This window comes from Heptranchias perlo, chromosome 14, assembly GCF_035084215.1.
Source record: "Heptranchias perlo isolate sHepPer1 chromosome 14, sHepPer1.hap1, whole genome shotgun sequence".
NCBI lineage: Eukaryota > Metazoa > Chordata > Chondrichthyes > Hexanchiformes > Hexanchidae > Heptranchias > Heptranchias perlo.
Genome location: NC_090338.1, coordinates 69527177 through 69548637, shown reverse-complemented (window position 1 = coordinate 69548637; position 21461 = coordinate 69527177). Strand labels below are relative to the sequence as shown.

At 45.5% G+C, this 21461-nt stretch overlaps 1 protein-coding gene across 1 annotated transcript in view; it reads right to left on the bottom strand.

Annotated features, from left to right (window-relative positions):
- Positions 1-255: 255 nt before the first annotated feature.
- The window catches only part of LOC137332193 (serine/threonine-protein kinase 32A-like), a 165286-nt gene continuing 144080 nt past the window's right edge, over positions 256-21461 (bottom strand). The window contains exons 10-11 of the mRNA XM_067995889.1: positions 15624-15688; positions 256-596 (exon numbers count right to left, since the gene is read on the bottom strand). Of these exons, the coding sequence (XP_067851990.1) occupies positions 476-596; positions 15624-15688 (186 nt within the window). The 3' untranslated portion in view covers positions 256-475. The remainder of the gene's footprint in view (positions 597-15623; positions 15689-21461) is intronic.

The window sequence follows — 21461 nt, the reverse complement described above, 5'->3', positions numbered from 1 at the left end:
TCTGGGAGTACAAGCGGGCTTCCGGTAACTTGCCCGAGTGGCCATTCTTCATGTATTTGCCCTGACAGCTACTGTTGGCAGGTTAAGACAACCGCGAAGGATGACTGTGCCAAGTCCCATCCTGGTGTCATCCGATTTTCATCAGGTGCTACCAAACGGTGATCAGATGTCAGAAGTGTGGCTGCTCCCCTGCTCTCCCCACCAACCCCCCTCCCTTGCCCAGAGGTGCTGAGGCCAATTGAAGCACCTCCCCCCTCAACGGCTCCCACTGCACAAGTCAGGGATTTAACCTGGGGCCTTCAGGTCTGTATTGCTCAGTACCTCGCTACATGGTGCGTTCCTGCACCGAGCCACAACAGCAGCTACGACAATGCCTCTTTAATGAGTAGGACTGACACGTACTATGAAAAGATGTACTATGCACTTCCTATCTAGTTCCGAAGGTCCCAGAGGTGGGGCACTCCCAGTGCCAAACCTAACATGGCTGCGTGTGAGCTGACTTTACCACATTGTTGTTTTTCCCATTATCTTCTTCCTTACAAATCTCTTGTTTGTCTGCACAGTTCCGCTGGGCTTGACCTGGATTTCGTTTGAGTCTGAAACAAGTAAATAGAAGTGTGAAGAGCTGTGGCCTGCTCAGGAAGAGATTCAAGGTGGACACATCCCTTTTCAAACATTAAACAGCTCACGGTGGCTGAAGAACAAAGCGACTCTCCCTTTACCCACGCTGCTGGCAGCGACTTATGCAGCGATTAAAAAAAAATCTTAAAAATAAAGAAACCCGATGTACAGAGAAACCTGAACAGAAAATGACTTCCGAATTGACATTAGGAGTCACCCTGAAAGAAAAAGTAAAGAATGAAAGCTAATCGGACCCTCTTATTGACCTGAAGACCTGCCCAAGAACAATTGGCCTCTAACTGTCCTCAAGAAGGCACAACCATTACGGCCTTAAAAAGGGACAATAAACTACATGGGGCTGCCCTTTAGCAGCAGAATAATACACCGTGCGTTTCATGGCAAAATGGGACCAATTCCTTGATGTGGTGCACCAGTGCTGACCATGAGTGAGTGGGCTCCATGTTACTGAGTGTACAGGACTTCAGCCTGGTGTCTGCCCGAAGCACTGAGCATACCATAATCTGCCCAGAGAGCGACAGGCGAGCAGGGAGCAAACACAGATGGCATGCACTCTTTTCGTTAAGGATTGATAAAATACTTACGGCAGTTATTCCTACTATAACACAGCATCAGCACCAGAAAGATGCTGCTTTCTTTCATTATTCATGTAAAATGAGAATGGGACTAATTGGATGACACATTCAAAGAGCCGGCATAGGCACGATGGGCCAAATGGCCTCCTTCTGCACTGTATCATTCTACGATTCTACTAAAGTAGCTGGAAGGCCCCTTCAGCCGTTTTGGGGTTTGCTGTCTTAAAGGGAGTTTGGTATTTAGATTCTGAAAATCTTTTTGCAGCCTGATTTTGACTTTTTCCACTATTGCATTACCAAATGCTACTTCCTATCAGGAAACTATCTGCTATCAGTGGACATTTGCCAAATGCAACCTAATGAGGCAGTACTACAATTCTGACCATGGGCACTCCACTGAATAGACCACTAACTGGTGTGGCAGAGGATGAAGAGGGAGGAGGATCTGAGGAGGTACAATTAGATCATGGCTGATCTGCACCTCAGCTCCATTTACTCACCTTTGCTCCACATCCCTTGGAACATATGAACAGGAGAAGGCCATTCAGCCCATCGAGCCTGTTCTGCCATTCAATCAGATCATGGCTGATCTGCACCTCAACCCCATTTACCCGTCTTTGCTCCATATCCCTTGATACCCTTACCTAACAAAAATCTATCGACTTCAGTCTTGATCCCCAGCATCCATGGCCTTTTGGGGGAGAGAGTTCCAGATTTCCACTATCTTTTATGTGAAGAAGTGCTTCCTGATTTCACCCTTAAATGGCCATGAGTGCACATCCTCACTTGATACCCTTACCTAAGAAAAGTCTATCAAGGCATGAGAGAGTGATGTGTTTACATCTTAGACGGTCATGCCACACTCACCCTTACCCACCACCTGCGCATCCAGATGTACCTTCATAACTCAGAGGCAATCTGTCTTAAGAAGCTACAATTCACAAGGGCGGGCAGTGACAGATATATGCAGTCTGCTGGGGGCCAGCGTCAGGACAGGGGCGGCTCTGCCAGTGGCTGACATAGTGGCCACTGCTCTGAACTTACATGCCGCTGATTCCTGCCAGAACAGAACAGAAGAGTAAATCTGCCAAATCTCACAACCAGCAGCACACGATGCAACAAGCAGGTCACTGGTACCTTAGTCCTTCACCAATTTCCCATGCAAACCAGCCAACATCATGGGACACCACTGTGCTGCTACCGTGTGCTAGGTTTTCACAAAGTGTTGGCATTTATTGATGGCATGCGTCTGGACTCTGACCCCTAATCCTACCCTCTTCATGAACAGAATGAGTACCATGATATTAATGTGCAGTTGGCATGTGAATCATGCATGTGAATGCCCACTATCCTGGCAGCAGTCATGATTTCCTTGTTTTACGGCAATCTATTTGTGAGCCCAGGAAAACTGGATGCACAGTTTCTTTGGGACCAAGGTCATCCTTTTCACACCTGTCTGATGACCCGCTAGGTGCAGGAACAGAGTGACCCGGGGATGTATGTACGTAAATCTTTGAAGGTGGCGGGACAAGTTGAGATCCTGGGCTTTATAACAGAGGCATAGGGTAAAAAAGCAAGGGAGTTGTGCTAAACCTTTATACATCACTGGTTAGGCCCCAGCTGGAGTATTGTGTTCAATTCGAGGCACCACACTTTAGGAAGGATGTCAAGGCCTTAGAGAGGGTGCAGAAAAGACTTACTAGAATGGTACCAGGGATGCAGCACTTCAGTTACATGGAGAGACTGGAGAAGCTGGGGTTGTTCTCCTTAGAGCAGAGAAGGTTAAGGGGAAATTTAATCGAGGTGTTCAAAATCACGAGGGGTTTTCATAACATAAATAAGGAGAAACTGTTTCCAGTGGCAGAAGAGTCAGTAACCAGAGGACATGGATTTAAGGTGATCAGCAAAAAAACCAGAGGGGAGATGAGGAGAATTTTTTTAATGCAGCGAGTTGTTATGATCTGGAATGAACTGCCTGAAAGCGTGGTGGAAGCAGATTCAATAATAACTTTCAAAAGGGAATTGGATAAATACTTGAAGGGGAAAAATTTACCAGTAGCTATTTGAAATGGGATTCACCTTCCAGAGACTTGAGCACAAAATCTAGGCTGACAGTCAGTGCAGTACGGAGGGAATGCTGCATTGTCGCAGGTGCTGTCTTTCAGATGAGATGTTAAACCAAAGCCTGTCTGCCCTCTCAGGTGGATGTAAAAGGTCACATGGTACTATTCGAAGAAGAGCAGGGGAGTTCTCCCCAGTGTCCTGGCCAATATTTATCCCTCACCTAAAATCACTAAAATAGATGATCTGGTCATTATCACATTGCTGTTTGTGGGATCTTGCTGTGCGCACATTAGCTGCCACGCTTCCTACATTACAACAGTGACAACACTTCAAAAGTACTTCATTGGCTGTAAAGTGCTTTGGGACGTCCCGAGGTTGTGAAAGGCGTGATATAAAGGCAAGTTCCTTCTATCTTTTGTACTACAGCCACAACATTAATGAGAATTTCTGCCCTCAGTCCACTGTTCCCATTCACGATGTCAAATAAGGGGCAGTCTGGATATATCTAGAGGTAGAATTTTCGCGAGGGTTCTCACGTTTATGCCAATTCTCCTGGGTTACCGCCAAAATTCCATCAGGCGATCAGGAGAACCTCCGAGGGATTCTACCCCCTACTCCCAGAATGTCTGTAACCAAAAGTTTCAAAGTATAAAATCCTGTAATGAACAACAACAGATATCTCCCTGTATAATATTTAGCATTTTGGGTCACAGTGAATGAGGCTCTGCTTATAAAAATTACATTTTGGAAGCAATGCAGATTTTAAAGTAAAGCCAAAACATACATTAATGTCTTTACAAAAAAAAACCCCTCAACAGTCTTCAGCTGAGGAAATCAGAATGATTAAATTGAATTGGAGATGATGCAGCAATGTACCTATATTGGCCTGATGAATGACAAGTTATTGAATTGCTGTGTAATTTTCTGTTGATTACACATTGAAAGAAAAATGGATTAAAAATCATTACAGTTGAAACAGTGTAACCACTGAATTAGCTAGACCTTCTGCACAAATTAAGTAACATCCCTGAAAACACACTGTTAGTGTGAGTGATTATTGCTGTCATTCTCAGAATCAAACTGTGCTACCCATAGAGAGACATCAGGTTTTTGAGGTCAGATGTGGAATGGTTATTTTTTCAGAATATCATGGAAAACATGACCACCAGAAAATGCTGCAACTTTTTTGAAGCGAAGTCCCTGTCTGATTCCTTTTCAGTGTTTTGAGAGGAGTTTATGCATGCATCAAGGCAGAGGTTGTCAGTGCTCGGGAATGCAACACTTTTCCCATTTTTGTCAGCGCCGTGCAATCCCAGATCAGATACAGCACAGGCCAGTTGTAGAACATAGGAAAAGGAGTGGGCCATTCAGCCCCTCGAGCCTGTTCCGCCATTCAATTAGATCATGGCTGATCTGTATCATAACTCCATCGACCCGCCTTGGTTCCATAATCCTTAATACCCTTTTCTAACAAAAAATCTACCAATCTCAGTTTTGAACTTTTCAATTGATCCCCAACCTCAACAGCTTTTTGGGGGAAGAGAGTTCCAGATTTCACTACCCTTTTGCGTGAAAAAGTGCCTCCTGACACCACTCCTGAACGGCCTAGCTTTAATTTTAAGGTTATGCAAAATTCCCTTTTACTATGGCTCAATAATGTGCATCAGTTTCCAACTTCGAAAAGCACCCATTCGTGCACTAATGCAGCTCCCACATGAGCCATTCCCTCTGGTCTCTCTGAGTGAAACTGGTTGAATTGAATGGGCAGTTTTATGGATGAACTGAATTGAGGCTGCCCCCAAACTCAGTTCACTTGGTCGTGTGGCCTGCAGAGAAAAGAGACTTCAACTCTATCAGCCTAGGTTGGATTCAAACCTATCTCCCAGAGGTGAAAAGACAGTGTGCTAACTCAGCTTGATTCCCTATATGGCCTCTAGCCACTTCCTCTTTCACTGCAACAGGTCAAAATGGTCACTTGTACTGCAAAGAAAGCTTCCTCAGTGTCTGCTCACTTCAAGCTGTCAACCGACCAAAATAATGACTGTTTACCTCACATGATCTTTTAAAGTTATATCATCAGTGAGTGCTGCCAGTGCTTTGATATTATTCATGAATATCAACAGTGCACCATATCTGAATGTTCTTCAAAGATCGTTCTGAAATATGGTACAATTATTAAAAGGATAGTAATAAAGCATTATGTTATCAAGGAATGAAAATCTGTTACAGCAACGGCCAAAGTTTCAGTTTACCACTGCTATTGAATTGGATGATGTCAATGAGGAGTGTAGAAGAGCATGCCAGAAGCAGCACCAGGCGTACCTAAAAATGAAGTGCCAACCTGGTGAAGCTACAACACAGGACTACATGCATGCTGAACAGCGGAAGCAACATGCTATAGACAGAGCTAAGTGATTCCACAACCAACGGATCAGATCAAAGCTCTGCAGTCCTGCCACATCCAGTCATGAATGGTGGTGGACAATTAAATAACTAACGGGAGGAGGAGGCTCTGTAAATGTCCCCATCCTCAATGATGGCGGAGTCCAGCACGTGAGTGCAAAAGACAAGGCTGAAGCGTTTGCAACCATCTTCAGCCAGAAGTGCCGAGTGGATGATCCATCTCGGCCTCCTCCCGATATCCCCACCATCACAGAAGCCAGTCTTCAGTCAACTCGATTCACTCCACGTGATATCAAGAAACGGCTGAGTGCACTGGATACAGCAAAGGCTATGGGCCCCGACAACATCCCAGCTGCAGTGCTGAAGACTTGTGCTCCAGAACTAGCTGCGCCTCTAACCAAACTGTTCCAGTACAGCTACAACACTGGCATCTACCCGACAATGTGGAAAATTGCCCAGGTATGTCCTGTCCACAAAAAGCAGGACAAATCCAATCCGGCCAATTACCGCCCCATCAGTCTACTCTCAATCATCAGCAAAGTGATGGAAGGTGTCGTCGACAGTGATATCAAGCGGCACTTAGTCACTAATAACCTGCTCACCGTTGCTCAGTTTGGGTTCCGCCAGGACCACTCGGCTCCAGACCTCATTACTGCCTTGGTCCAAACATGGACAAAAGAGCTGAATTCCAGAGGTGAGGTGAGAGTTACTGCCCTTGACATCAAGGCAGCATTTGACCGAGTGTGGCACCAAGGAGCCCTAGTAAAATTGAAGTCAATGGGAATCAGGGAGAAATCTCTCCAGTGGCTGGAGTCATACCTAGCACAAAGGAAGATGGTAGTGGTTGTTGGAGGCCAATCATTTCAGCCCCAGGGCATTGCTGCAGGAGTTCCTCAGGGCAGTGTCCGAGACCCAACCATCTTCAGCTGCTTCATCAATGACCTTCCCTCCATCATAAGGTCAGAAATGGGGATGTTTGCTGATGATTGCACAGTGTTCAGTTCCATTCGCAACCCCTCAGATAATGAAGCAGTCCGTGCCCGCATGCAGCAAGACCTGGACAACCCCCTTCCTAACAGCACTGTGGGAGAACCTTCATCAGCTTGTAGCAAGTAACATTCGCGCCGGACAAGAGCCAGGCAATGACCATCTCCAACAAGAGAGAGTCTAACCACCTCCCCTTGACATTCAACAGCATTACCATCACCAAATACCCCACCATCAACATCCTGGGGGTCACCATTGACCAGAAACTTAACTGGACCAGCCACATAAATACTGTGGCTACAAGAGCAGGTCAGAGGCGAGTAACTCACCTCCTGACTCCGCAAAGCCTTTCCACCATCTACAAGGCACAAGTCAGGAGTGTGATGGAATACTCTCCACTTGCCTGGATGAGTGCAGCTCCAACAACACTCAAGAAGCTCGACACCACCAGGACAAAGCAGCCCGCTTGATTGGCACCCCATCCACCACCCTAAACATTCACTCCCTTCACTACTGGCGCACCACGGCTGCAGTGTGTACCATCCATAGGATGCACTGCAGCAACTCGCCAAGGTTTCTTCGACAGCACCTCCCAAATCCACGACCTCTACCACCTAGAAGGACAAGGGCAGCAGGCACATGGGAACAACACCACCTGCACGTTCCCCACCAAGTCACACACCATCCTGACTTGGAAATATATCGCCGTTCCTTCATCGTCGCTGGGTCAAAATCCTGGAACTCCCTTCCGAACAGCACTGTGGGAGAACCTTCACCACACGGACTGCAGTGGTTCAAGAAGGCGGCTCACCACCACCACCTTCTCAAGGGCAATTAGGGATGGGCAATAAATGCCGGCCTTGCCAGCGATGTCCACATCCCATGAACGAATAAAAAAAAATGAAGGAGACTGCGTTCTCATCAAACTCTACCACTGCTCTTCTGCTTCGTGCTTTAATACTTGCTCAGTAAGATATGTTTTCGTGTTGTATACAAAGGAACAATTCCATTAGCTCCTTCAGACTCTGTTTAATAGGAGCCATTAGGAGAAACTCATCTGTTGCTGAACATTGGCACTAATTTGACCAGAGTAAACAAAAATACATTCAAAGGATAGAGAGCTGTGGAGTGGAAACACATCATAAAGAAAAAACTTGCATTCATTCAGCGCCTTTCATGACCTCAGGATGTCCCAAATCACTTTACAGCCAATGAAGTATTGTTTTGAAGTGCACTCACTGTTATAATGTAGGAAACGCAGCAGTCAATTTACGACAGCAAGGTCCCACAAACAGCAATATGATAATGACCAGATAATTTGTTTTAGTGATGTTGAAGGATAAATATTCGCCAGGGGAGAACTCCCCTGCTCTTCTTCCAATAGTGCAATGGGATCTTTTACGTTCACCCGAGAGGGCAAATGTGGCCTCGGTTTAACAACTTATCTAAAAGGCGGCACCTCCGACAGTGCAGCACTCCCTCAGTGCACTGAAGTGTCAGAGCCTAGTTTATGTGCTCAAATCTCTGCAGCAGGATTTGAACACACAGCCATCTAATGGCGAGACTTGTGCTATTAGTTGTAGTTGGAATTATTTGGTATTGTGGATGGTTCTCCCACAGTGCTGTTAGGAAGGGAGTTCCAGGATTTTGACCCAGCGACGATGAAGGAATGGCGATATATTTCCAAGTCGGGATGGTGTGTGACTTGGAGGGGAACGTGCAGGTGGTGTTGTTCCCATGCGCCTGCTGCCCTTGTCCTTCTAGGTGGTAGAGGTCGCGGGTTTGGGAGGTGCTGTCGAAGAAGCCTTGGCGAGTTGCTGCAGTGCATCCTGTGGATGGTACACACTGCAGCCACGGTGCGCCGGTGGTGAAGGGAGTGAATGTTTAGGGTGGTGGATGGGGTGCCAATCAAGCGGGCTGCTTTGTCCTGGATGGTGTCGAGCTTCTTCAGTGTTGTTGGAGCTGCACTCATCCAGGCAAGTGGAGAGTATTCCATCACACTCCTGACTTGTGCCTTGTAGATGGTGGAAAGGCTTTGGGAAGTCAGGAGGTGAGTCACTCGCTGCAGAATACCCAGCCTCTGACCTGCTCTTGTAACCACAGTATTTATGTGGTTGGTCCAGTTAAGTTTCTGGTCAGTGGTGATCCCCAGGATGTTGATAGTGGGGGATTCGGTGATGGTAATGTCGTTGAATGTCAAGGGGAAGTGGTTAGACTCTCTCTTGTTGGAGATGATCATTGCCTGGCATTTGTCTGGCACGAATGTTACTTACCACTTATCAGCCCAAGCCTGGATGTTGCCCAGGTCTTGCTGCATGCGGGCACGGACTGCTTCATTATCTGAGGGGTTGCGAATGGAACTGAACACTGTGCAATCATCAGCGAACATCCCCATTTCTGACCTTATGATGGAGGGAAGGTCATTGGTGAAGCAGCTGAAGATGGTTGGGCCGAGGACACTGCCCTGAGGAACTCCTGCAGCAATGCCCTGGGGCTGAGAGTATCCCAGGGCCTGCAGTATCCCATCCTCTGATGAGAATAGTACTGATGTTCCAGCCTAACTCTGGGGTAAAGAGAAAAGGGTGGGATAAAAATTCACAAATATAGCATTTTCAAACATTGTTCACATGGTAAAAAGTTAAAAACTGTGGATGTCCAAAGGGACTTAGGGGTTGAGGTACATAGATCATTGAAGTGTCATGAGCAGGTGCAGAAAATAATCAATAAGGCTAATTGAATGCTGGCCTTTATATCTAGAGGACTAGAGTACAAGGGGGAAGGAGTTATGCTGCAGCTATACAAAACCCTGGTTAGACCGCACCTGGAGTACTGTGAGCAGTTCTGGGCACCGCACCTTCGGAAGGACATATTGGCCTTGGAGGGAGTGCAGCGTAGGTTTACTAGAATGATACCTGGACTTCAAGGGTTAAGTTTTTTTTTATTCGTTCACGGGATGTGGGCGTCGCTGGCAAGGCCGGCATTTATTGCCCATCCCTAATTGCCCTTGAGAAGGTGGTGGTGAGTCGCCTTCTTGAACCGCTGCAGTCCGTGTGGTGACGGTTCTCCCACAGTGCTGTTAGGAAGGGAGTTCCAGGATTTTGACCCAGCGACAATGAAGGAACGGCGATATATTTCCAAGTCAGGATGGTGTGTGACTTGGAGGGGAACGTGCAGGTGGTGTTGTTCCCATGCGCCTGCTGCCCTTGTCCTTCTAGGTGGTAGAGGTCGCGGGTTTGGGAGGTGCTGTCGAAGAAGCCTTGGCGAGTTGCTGCAGTGCATCCTGTGGATGGTGCACACTGCAGCCACAGTGCGCCGGTGGTGAAGGGAGTGAATGTTTAGGGTGGTGGATGGGGTGCCAATCAAGCGGGCTGCTTTATCTTGGATGGTGTCGAGCTTCTTGAGTGTTGTTGGAGCTGCACTCATCCAGGCAAGTGGACAGTATTCCATCACACTCCTGACTTGTGCCTTGTAGATGGTGGAAAGGCTTTGGGGAGTCAGGAGGTGAGTCACTCGCCGCAGAATACCCAGCCTCTGACCTGCTCTCGTAGCCACAGTATTTATATGGCTGGTCCAGTTAAGTTTCTGGTCAATGGTGACCCCCAGGATGTTGATGGTGGGGGATTCGGCGATGGTAATGCCGTTGAATGTCAAGGGGAGGTGGTTAGACTCTCTCTTGTTGGAGATGGTCATTGCCTGGCACTTATCTGGCGCGAATGTTACTTGCCACTTATCAGCCCAAGTCTGGATGTTGTCCAGGTCTTGCTGCATGCGGGCTCGGACTGCTTCATTATCTGAGGGGTTGCGAATGGAACTGAACACTGTGCAGTCATCAGCGAACATCCCCATTTCTGACCTTATGATGGAGGGAAGGTCATTGATGAAGCAGATGAAGATGGTTGGGCCTAGGACACTGCCCTGAGGAACTCCTGCAGCAATGCCCTGGGGCTGAGATGCTTGGCCTCCAACAACCACTACCATCTTCCTTTGTGCTAGGTATGACTCCAGCCACTGGAGAGTTTTCCCCCTGATTCCCATTGACTTCAATTTTACTAAGGCTCCTTGGTGCCACACTCGGTCAAATGCTGCCTTGATGTCAAGGGCAGTCACTCTCACCTCACCTCTGGAATTCAGCTCTTTTGTCCATGTTTGGACCAAGGTTGTAATGAGGTCTGGAGCCGAGTGGTCCTGGCGGAACCCAAACTGAGCATCGGTGAGCAGGTTATTGGTGAGCAAGTGCCGCTTGATAGCACTGTCGACGACACCTTCCATCACTTTGCTGATGATTGAGAGTAGACTGATGGGGCGGTAATTGGCCGGATTGGATTTGTCCTGCTTTTTGTGGACAGGACATACCTGGGCAATTTTCCACATTGTCGGGTGGATGCCAGTGTTGTAGCTGTACTGGAACAGCTTGGCTAGAGGCGCAGCTAGTTCTGGAGCACAAGTCTTCAGCACTACAGCTGGGATGTTGTCGGGGCCCATAGCCTTTGCTGTATCCAGTGCACTCAGCCGTTTCTTGATATCACGTGGAGTGAATCGAATTGGCCGAAGACTGGCTTCCGTGATGGTGGGGATATCGGGAGGAGGCTGAGATGGATTATCCACTCGGCACTTCTGGCTGAAGATGGTTGCAAACGCTTCAGCCTTGTCTTTTGCACTCACGTGCTGGACTCCGCCATCATTGAGAATAGGGATGTTTGCAGAGCCTCCTCCTCCCGTTAGTTGTTTAATTGTCCACCACCATTCACGACTGGATGTGGCAGGACTGCAGAGCTTTGATCTGATCCGTTGGTTGTGGAATCGCTTAGCTCTGTCTATAGCATGTTGCTTCCACTGTTTAGCATGCATGTAGTCCTGTGTTGTAGCTTCACCAGGTTGGCACCTCATTTTTAGGTACGCCTGGTGCTGCTCCTGGCATGCTCTTCTACACTCCTCATTGAACCAGGGTTGATCCCCTGGCTTGTTGGTAATGGTAGAGTGAGGAATATGCCGGGCCATGAGGTTACAGATTGTGCTGGAATACAATTCTGCTGCTGCTGATGGCCCACAGTGCCTCATGGATGCCCAGTTTTGAGCTGCTAGATCTGTTCTGAATCTATCCCATTTAGCTACGAGGAGAGATTACACAAATTGGGGTTGTATTCTCTAGAGTTTCGAAGGTTAAGGGGTGATCTGATCGAAGTTTATAAGATATTAAGGGGAACGGATAGGGTGGATAGAGAGAAACTATTTCCGCTGGTTGGGGATTCTAGAAGTAGGGGGCACAGTCTAAAAATTAGAGCCAGACCTTTCAGGAGCGAGATTAGAAAACATTTCTACACACAAAGGGTGGTAGAAGTTTGGAACTCTCTTCCGCAAACGGCAATTGATACCAGCTCAATTGCTAAATTTAAATCTGAGATAGATAGCTTTTTGGCAACCAAAGGTATTAAGGGATATGGGCCAAAGGCAGGTATATGGAGCTCGATCACAGATCAGCCATGATCTTATCAAATGGCGGAGCAGGCACGAGGGGCTGAATGGCCTACTCCTGTTCCTCTGTTCCTATAAATCAAAAATAAGCTTAGGCCCCGATATTTTACGGGGAGGCGGGGAGGGAGCGCCGTGTGTGCGGGGTGGAAACCTGGAAATGCCGGGAACGCAGAGGACCTGCTAAATTTAACGGCAGGACCTCATTATCATTTTTTTACTCCGTTTCCCGTTCCGCTGCCACGCAGATTGACAGGCTGGTCGACTGCCGGGCAGGAAAGTCTGTGGTGGAAGGCCACAGCCGGGGACTGGGAAACATCGTGGGTTGGTGGGGTGAGGGTTGGACTGACATGTGGTAGGGAAGATCGACCAGGAAACATTGCGGATTTTAAAGGGAGGGGGTCAGCTAATCGCAGTAGGTTTGCTTGAGGGGCGCGGGGGTTGGCCGGAGGGGGGTGGAGAAAGCACTCCTGCTCCTCCTGACCCACAAGCACTGCGCTAAAAAGCACTTACCTGCTGGATCCGGCTGTTCCCACCACCCTTCCTGAGCCCTGGGGAAACCAGTCCGCAGCCGTTCAATTCAAATGGCTGCCAAAATCTCAGGAGTGGGGCCTTATTAACATATTATAATTATGGCCCCAACCCCAATTTTAAACGTGGTTAAAATGGAAGTAGGCATATTCGGGTTACCTGATTTTTTAATTTTTATCTTCCCCCCCCATCATGGGGGGGGGGGAGGGGGGGGGGGGGGAGTTAAAATTACCCCCATAGTATCAGGTGAGCACAGCCGGGGTCCAGAAAGACAAACCACCAGAACGTGAGCTGTTTAAATGGGCCATGACTGGCCTTTGGTCAGTTTGATTTGCTGTAAAACGGCAGATGTCTCTTTTCTGCAAGAAACCTGAGCCCACATTGATGAAGACGTTGGAGCTGCGTGGAGGGCAAATACTCTCCACAGAGGGTAAATACTCTCCACAGAGGGTAAATACTCTCCACAGAGGGTAAATACTCTCCACAGAGGGTAAATACTCTCCACAGAGGGTAAATACTCTCCACAGAGGGTAAATACTCTCCACAGAGGGTAAATACTCTCCACAGAGGGTAAATACTCTCCACAGAGGGTAAATACTCTCCACAGAGGGTAAATACTCTCCACAGAGGGTAAATACTCTCCACAGAGGGTAAATACTCTCCACAGAGGGTAAATACTCTCCACAGAGGGTAAATACTCTCCACAGAGGGTAAATACTTTCCACAGAGGGTAAATACTCTTCACAGAGGGTAAATACTCTCCACAGAGGGTAAGTACTCTCCACAGAGGGTAAATACTCTCCACAGAGGGTAAATACTCTCCACAGAGGGTAAATACTCTTCACAGAGAGTAAATACTTTCCACAGAGGGTAAATACTCTTCACAGAGGGTAAATACTCTTCACAGAGGGTAAATACTCTCCACAGAGGATAAATACTCTCCACAGAGGATAAATACTCTCCACAGAGGATAAATACTCTCCACAGAGGGTAAATACTCTCCACAGAGGATAAATACTCTCCACAGAGGATAAATACTCTCCACAGAGGGTAAATACTCTCCACAGAGGGTAAATACTCTCCACAGAGGGTAAATACTCTCCACAGAGGGTAAATACTCTCCACAGAGGGTAAATACTCTCCACAGAAGGTAAATACTTTCCACAGAGGGTAAATACTCTCCACAGAGGGTAAATACTCTCCACAGAGGGTAAATACTCTCCACAGAGGGTAAATACTCTCCACAGAGGGTAAATACTCTCCACAGAGGGTAAATACTCTCCACAGAGGGTAAATACTCTCCACAGAGGGTAAATACTCTCCACAGAAGGTAAATACTCTCCACAGAGGGTAAATACTCTCCACAGAGGGTAAATACTCTCCACAGAGGGTAAATACTCTCCCCAGAGGGTAAATACTCTCCACAGAGGGTAAATACTCTCCACAGAGGGTAAATACTTTCCACAGAGGGTAAATACTCTTCACAGAGGGTAAATACTTTCCACAGAGGGTAAATACTCTTCACAGAGGGTAAATACTCTTCACAGAGGGTAAATACTCTCCACAGAGGATAAATACTCTTCACAGAGGGTAAATACTTTCCACAGAGGGTAAATACTCTCCACAGAAGGTAAATACTTTCCACAGAGGGTAAATACTCTCCACAGAGGGTAAATACTCTCCACAGAGGGTAAATACTCTCCACTGAGGGTAAATACTCTCCACAGAGGGTAAATACTCTTCACAGAGGGTAAATACTCTCCACAGAGGATAAATACTCTCCACAGAGGATAAATACTCTTCACAGAGGATAAATACTCTTCACAGAGGGTAAATACTTTCCACAGAGGGTAAATACTTTCCACAGAGGGTAAATACTCTCCACAGAAGGTAAATACTTTCCACAGAGGGTAAATACTCTCCACAGAGGGTAAATACTCTCCACAGAGGGTAAATACTCTCCACAGAGGGTAAATACTCTCCACAGAGGGTAAATACTCTTCACAGAGGGTAAATACTCTTCACAGAGGGTAAATACTCTTCACAGAGGGTAAATACTCTCCACAGAGGATAAATACTCTCCACAGAGGATAAATACTCTCCACAGAGGATAAATACTCTCCACAGAGGGTAAATACTCTCCACAGAGGATAAATACTCTCCACAGAGGATAAATACTCTCCACAGAGGGTAAATACTCTTCACAGAGGGTAAATACTTTCCACAGAGGGTAAATACTCTCCACAGAGGATAAATACTCTCCACAGAGGATAAATACTCTTCACAGAGGGTAAATACTTTCCACAGAGGGTAAATACTCTCCACAGAAGGTAAATACTCTCCACAGAGGATAAATACTCTCCACAGAGGATAAATACTCTCCACAGAGGGTAAATACTCTCCACAGAGGGTAAATACTTTCCACAGAGGGTAAATACTTTCCACAGAGGGTAAATACTCTCCACAGAGGGTAAATACTCTCCACAGAGGGTAAATACTTTCCACAGAGGGTAAATACTTTCCACAGAGCGTAAATACTTTCCACAGAGGGTAAATACTTTCCACAGAGGGTAAATACTTTCCACAGAGCAACCAATGGGGATCTCGCACCAGCACAGGGACAAGCAGCCGAAGGGTATCCTTCTGTACCGAAATTTCAATGAAAACAAAGTGAGAAGCTTGATAACTGAGACACAGAATCCACCATTGTTCAGGGAACAGTGTTTACGAATCTATGTAATACAGTAAAAAAGGCAAGATATAATTATGATTTTTTACAACTCAAACTGCAATCCAGTCACATCACAAAACAAAAGTCACGTCACATGACAAGACCAACAAGTGTTAAGACTTAGTTTTGAGGAACTGAAAATATCACAATGTAGATTTTATTAGTAAATATATAAAACACGATTGGATCATTGTACCACAGAATTGACTGAACTGATCACTTACCTCTCTCTGTTAAAAACAATAAATTCCTTCTGGACTGTGTCCAGATGTTGCTGAAGGTATCCGTTCTTCAGATGTTTAACCAGTAGATGTTGCAAGAGGCATTGAAAATATAAAAAAAAACATTGTAAGGAATTATACTTAATAATTTTTCTCTTTCACTATTAAATGCCACAAGTAAAACCAGTTTCTATTAAAGCATGGTAAACAGAATGTAATTTATAGCCTGTCAAGTACAAATGCCCCCTCCAAGCCTGCATTCCAAGTGAGCTGCGCTCTGCTTGTTCAGATCTCTATGTATTTTGCAAAACATTTCCTTAAGCAATTTTCTGAGTCCAATTAGAAAAGCATTTTTGCCCTTATAGTGCTGGAATCTTGTACTCCCTAGAGTCAGCCATTTTATTTTTAAACCTTTCACCTCACATGCTATGTGACTCTGTAACCTCCTCCAACCTAACAACCCTCCAACAATTCTGTGTTCCTCCAACTCTGGCCTCTGGTGCATCCCCCACTTCCTTCGCCTCACCAATGAAATCCGTGCCTTCAGCTGACTAGGCCCTAAGCTCTGGAACTGCCTCCCTAAATCTCTCTGCCTCTCCTTCTTTAAGACGCTCCTTAAAACCTACCTCTTTGACCAAGTGTTTGGTCACCTGTCCTAATGTCTCCTTCATTGGCTAGGTGTCAATTTTTGTCTGATTACGGTCCTGTGAAGTGCCTTGGGATGTTTCACTATGTTAAAGGTGCTATATAAATGCAAGTTGTTGTTATTGTTGAAGATTCATTTAATATTACTGTAATATTACTGAGATGTTAGCAGCATTGAGAAAATATGTTAAAAATACGTAAATAATACTACTCCCATCTTCTGCCCATTTTTTCTATCCTACCCTTTGTTGTTTATTATTTATTGATTTATTTTTCTCTGCCCCTCCCCCCCAAAGGCCACTCATTTTTAGGATTTTCGGAGCTGGAGTCACGGCACTCATACTTCTGATTGGCTGAAAGTCAAATATTCGGCAAATCGGGAGATGGATCAGTGAAGTTTGATCTGATTGGATCATCAGAGCAACAGCTCTAGCTTGCAGATTTCTTTTAATTGAATTGGCTGATTCCAGGAAATGAAAAGCACAGAACAAAATAACTATGGGCTGTCCAGGTCGGGGGTGGGGGGGTTACCACAATACGTAATCTCATCAGTGGAGCCGGGGTGGGGGAGGGCATTACGATGTACACCAGAGATGGGAATCAATATATGGAAAGTCAATAGGTCAGTGTTAAATGAGTAATGGTAGCTTTATTCCTGAGTGGACTTGCTTCACACAGTATTAAGTCGGTCTGGGAGCACAGCTGAGCTTATCAATACTGGATAATGGAGGCACTCTGACAGGTCTATGCTGGTGTTTATGCTCCACAGGAGCCCCCTCCCACCTTACTTTATCTAACCCTATCAACATATCCTTCTATTCCCTTCTCCCTCATGTACTTATCTAACCTCCCCTTAAATACATCTATGCTATTCGCCTCAACTACATCTTATGGTAACGAGTTCCACATTCTCATCACTCTCTGAGTAAAGGAGTTTCTCGTGAATTCCTTACTGGATTTATGTATGTTATATTTATGACCCCTAGTTTTGGACTCCCCCACAAGTGGAAACATTCATTCTACATCTAGCCTATCAAACCCCTTCATAATTTTAAAGACCTCTATCAGGTCACCCCTCAGTCTTCTCTTTTCTAGCCTGTTCAGTCGGATTAACACCTCTGTTAAAGTATTGAAGAATAGAGTTTCACAAGGATGTGTTAATGAGCGTGTTAGTAATAAAAGCTGGATTTCAAACTTTTAGTTATTGTGCTGATGTTGCGGGTAATTTAACAAAGGCATAAACAATGTGGTCAGCCTGTGGGAAAATTACATCTTACAGGCTGGGGAGAGGGGGTGATTCAGAACAACTCAATAGCCCACTCATTAATAACATTTGAGCAAAGCTACTAAACTTTAGATTTTGGAAGCCTGATATTTTTACCATTTGGACACTGTTACCTGTATTAAAAGTATCTCATCCAGCACCCTGCCTCCCCATACCTCACAGTTGGGGATTATCCAACCTAGGTGCCCACCCTGCCCAGCTGCAGCTGTTAACCTGCTCTAACCCACACAACCAACATTAACCGTCTCAAGAACAGTGCTCCCTGGACACGTACAGCTTTATCAACACACTCAATCTACCTGTGTAAGTCATTAATGCACAAGGTACCATGTGACCACAACGGTGACTGACTAACACACATTTATAAATCGGGCTTAAAGTTTAAAGAGTCGAAAGAAAGTGTAGCAGCTAAAAAAAAAGTCTAAGGTCATGGGGTGTGGCAGGATTGAACCCAGATTGTGTCACATGGGCAGGAAACATTTCTGTGGAATTACCAGAGCTGAGCTGTGGGTAAGTAACTCAACTGGAGTTGGTAGTGAACGTTTTTAATCGGACTGGAGGGAAGTATACCGTGGTGTCCCTCAGGGGTCGGTGTTAGGACCACTGCTCTTTTTGATATATATTAATGACCTGGACTTAGGTATAGGGGGCATAATTTCAAAGTTTGCAGATAACACAAAGCTTGGAAATGTAATAAACAGTGAGGAGGATAGTAGCAGATTTCAGGAGGACGTAGACAGACTGGTGAAATGGGAAGGCACATGGCAGATTAAATTTAACGCTGTGAAGTGTGCAGCATTTTGGAAGGAAAAATGAGGAGAGGTAATATAAACTAAATGGTTTAATTTTAAAGGGGGTGCAGGAATAGAGGGATCTGGAGGTTCACATGCACAAATCTTTGAAGGTGGAAGTGACAAGTTGATAAAGCTGTTAAAAAACCATATGGGATCCTTGGCTTTACAAATAGAGGCATAGAGTGCAAAGGCAAGGAAGTTATGCTCAATCTTTATAAATCACTAGTTAGACCTCAGCTGGAGTATTGTGTCCAATTCTGGGCACCACACTTTAGAATGAACGTCAAGGCCCTGGAGAGGGTGCAGAGGAGATTTACCAGAGTGGTACCAGGGATGAGGGACTTCAGTTAAGTGGCAAAACTAGAGAAGCTGGGATTGTTCTCCTTAGAGCAGAGAAGGTTAAGGAGAGATTTAATAGGTGTTCAAAATTATGAAGGGTTTTGATAGAGTCGATGGGGAGAATCTGTTTCCACTGGCAGGAGGGTCAGTAACCAGAGGACACAGATTTAAAATAATTGGCAAAAAAGCCAGGGGGGAGTTGAGGAGAATTTTTTTTACTCAGTGAGATGTTATGATCTGGAATACACTGCCTGAAAGGGTGGTGGAAGCAGATTTATACATTACAACTGCAACTACACTTCAGAAGTACTTCATTGGTTGTAAGGCCCTTTGGGACGTCCTGAGGTCATGAAAGGCGCTATATAAATGCAAGTCTTTTTAATTTTTTTTTGATAACACCCTGATTGTTAGAAGACTGCATATCCTCTGACTCACTATGAGCAACACCACGGAGATCTAGTACATATAACGAAAGGGTACAACTGTGGAAGAACACATTTAATTACTTCGCATTAGCACAAAAGAAATTTACAGGATTGATTCCCAGACCCTCATATATTAAAATTGAAAATAATACATTTTACAGTTTAAAAACAGAACCAAATATTCAGATCTGAGTCTAGAGGAGGCATTAAATTGCTAAGAAATGCTAACTTGTGAATAATGTAGGGGTGACTTCATCATAGAATCTTACAGCACAGGAGGAGGCCATTCGGCCCTTCGTGCCTGTGCCGGCTCTTTGAAAGAACTATCCAATTATTCCCATTTCCCTGGTCTTTCCCCATAGCCCTGTAAATTTTTTCCCTTCAAATATTTATCCAATTCCCTTTTGAAAGTTACTATTGAATTTGCTTCCACCGCCCTTTCAGGCAGTGCATTCCAGATCATAACAACTCGCTGGCTTATTCCCCCCATCACATCCCCAAGCTGAAGGTCACTTAAGGTCAATTGCAACATGCCAACCATCCCTCTCATCTCTCTGCCAACATAAAAATGAACCAGAATTTAGTGAACGGAGCTCCATTGACCCAGAGCATAAAGAGACAAACAAGCCGTCGATATAATTTAGATCTCACGGCCCCGGGTTACTCTTACCAAATGCTGAGCTGTAAAAATCCCCTAGGTATTCAGTCAATCCTGACATTGGCCTATTAGGGCATCCTATGAAATAAACTGACACAAATTCCCAATCGTAAGTGGGCCCCATTAAGTGAGTCCTGAGCCACACAACCATCAGGAAGCACGATAAGCCTTGGGCCTGCTCACTCTTCAAAAGGAGATTGGGTAGACAGGAGACTTTGACAGAAAAATGAGAGAAACCCCAAATAAAGAAATTGCTAAATCATATGGTATTCTCCTGCCACTGTTTGAGGTTAACACACACCATTAGCAGGCTGTTCTGTTGCTGCCCTGAGGCCCCATCATAAAAATATTGTTGTATTCTAAACTTAGTGAGCCTGTCTCTCCAGATGATGCTGTCACTGGAACAAGCCTTTGGCAGTTTAGCTGCACCTTTGTGCCAACAATGATACAAATTAATTTCCAATGTGATTAAATAGGAAACAGAAGTGTTACTGTGCTCTGTTGGAAACAACAACCCGATTATTCTACAGTCTTTCTGGACTCTGCGCAGTTGTTTTGTTGTCCGATTTTAAAGCTATTTTGATTGCCAACTTTGGGACACTTTGCAACATTCGTAACTCCTGCCAATGGGTGCGTAACCTTTCAAATACTTGTCAGTGCTGCCCTTGAACCAGCCTGTAAAACATCTCCCTCAGCCTTCGATGTTAACTCACCCTTCAATTATCCATCCTTTCTTCGAGGGAAATGTCTCCCTTTCTTTTGTTCAGCAAATAAAGTGATGTTTATACAGTAATTTTCTACTTTTCTACTGAATTCACTGTGGCCTTGTTAAAATACATTCAATTCTATTAAAATGCCTTCAATCAGACAACCGACATTCCATATTCAAAGGAAAGTGAAGCATGAGCCACAATTTCGTAACACCACCATAGCACACCCACACTAGCAGCAAGGAGGGCTGGGCTGGATGGATTTCAAGAGTCCAGTCCCCCACCACCCCCCCTTACCGCACACAAAAAATGTGCACAGGGATCCCGGCCAGCAATGCAATTGTTGGGGGTTGGGAAATCTGGCCAGGCAGCAGCTCTTAAAGAGCCGCTGCTGGCTCTTAAGGAGGAAGTGTAATTTTCTTTGGCTACAAAAGCACTTTGGTTGTCAGTAGAGACAATGGAAACAAGAAGAGATGTGGGCAAAATGTCTCCATTTTCTCATGACACCTTGGGGGATCTGCTGCAGGAGGTCCAGCTAGGGACGGTGGAATTCTTTGGAGCCAATGCATGTCCTCTTGTGAAAAAGCATAATTGTAAGCTGCTTGGATGGAGGTGGCCCACAAAAAGGATGCAGTCTTCCCTGTTCATCAGACCCGGAAACAAATTAAGGTAGTAGAAATCTGGAACTCTATCCTCCAAAAGGCTTTGGATGCGAGGGGACAATTGGAGCTTTCAAGACGGGGATCAATAGATTTTTTTTTCGGTAATGGTATCAAGAGATATGGAACAAAGGCGGGTATTTGGAGTTGAGAGACATGATCAGGCATGATCTAATTGAATGGCGGAGCAGGGTCGAGGGGCTAAATGGCCTAACCCTGTTCCTAATGTTCCTGGTATCACGAGTGCCAAAATAAACGTGCGCACCTTGGTTCACATTATTAATACTGGGGCATAGCACGGACGGCAGAAATTGTGAATTGTGTCA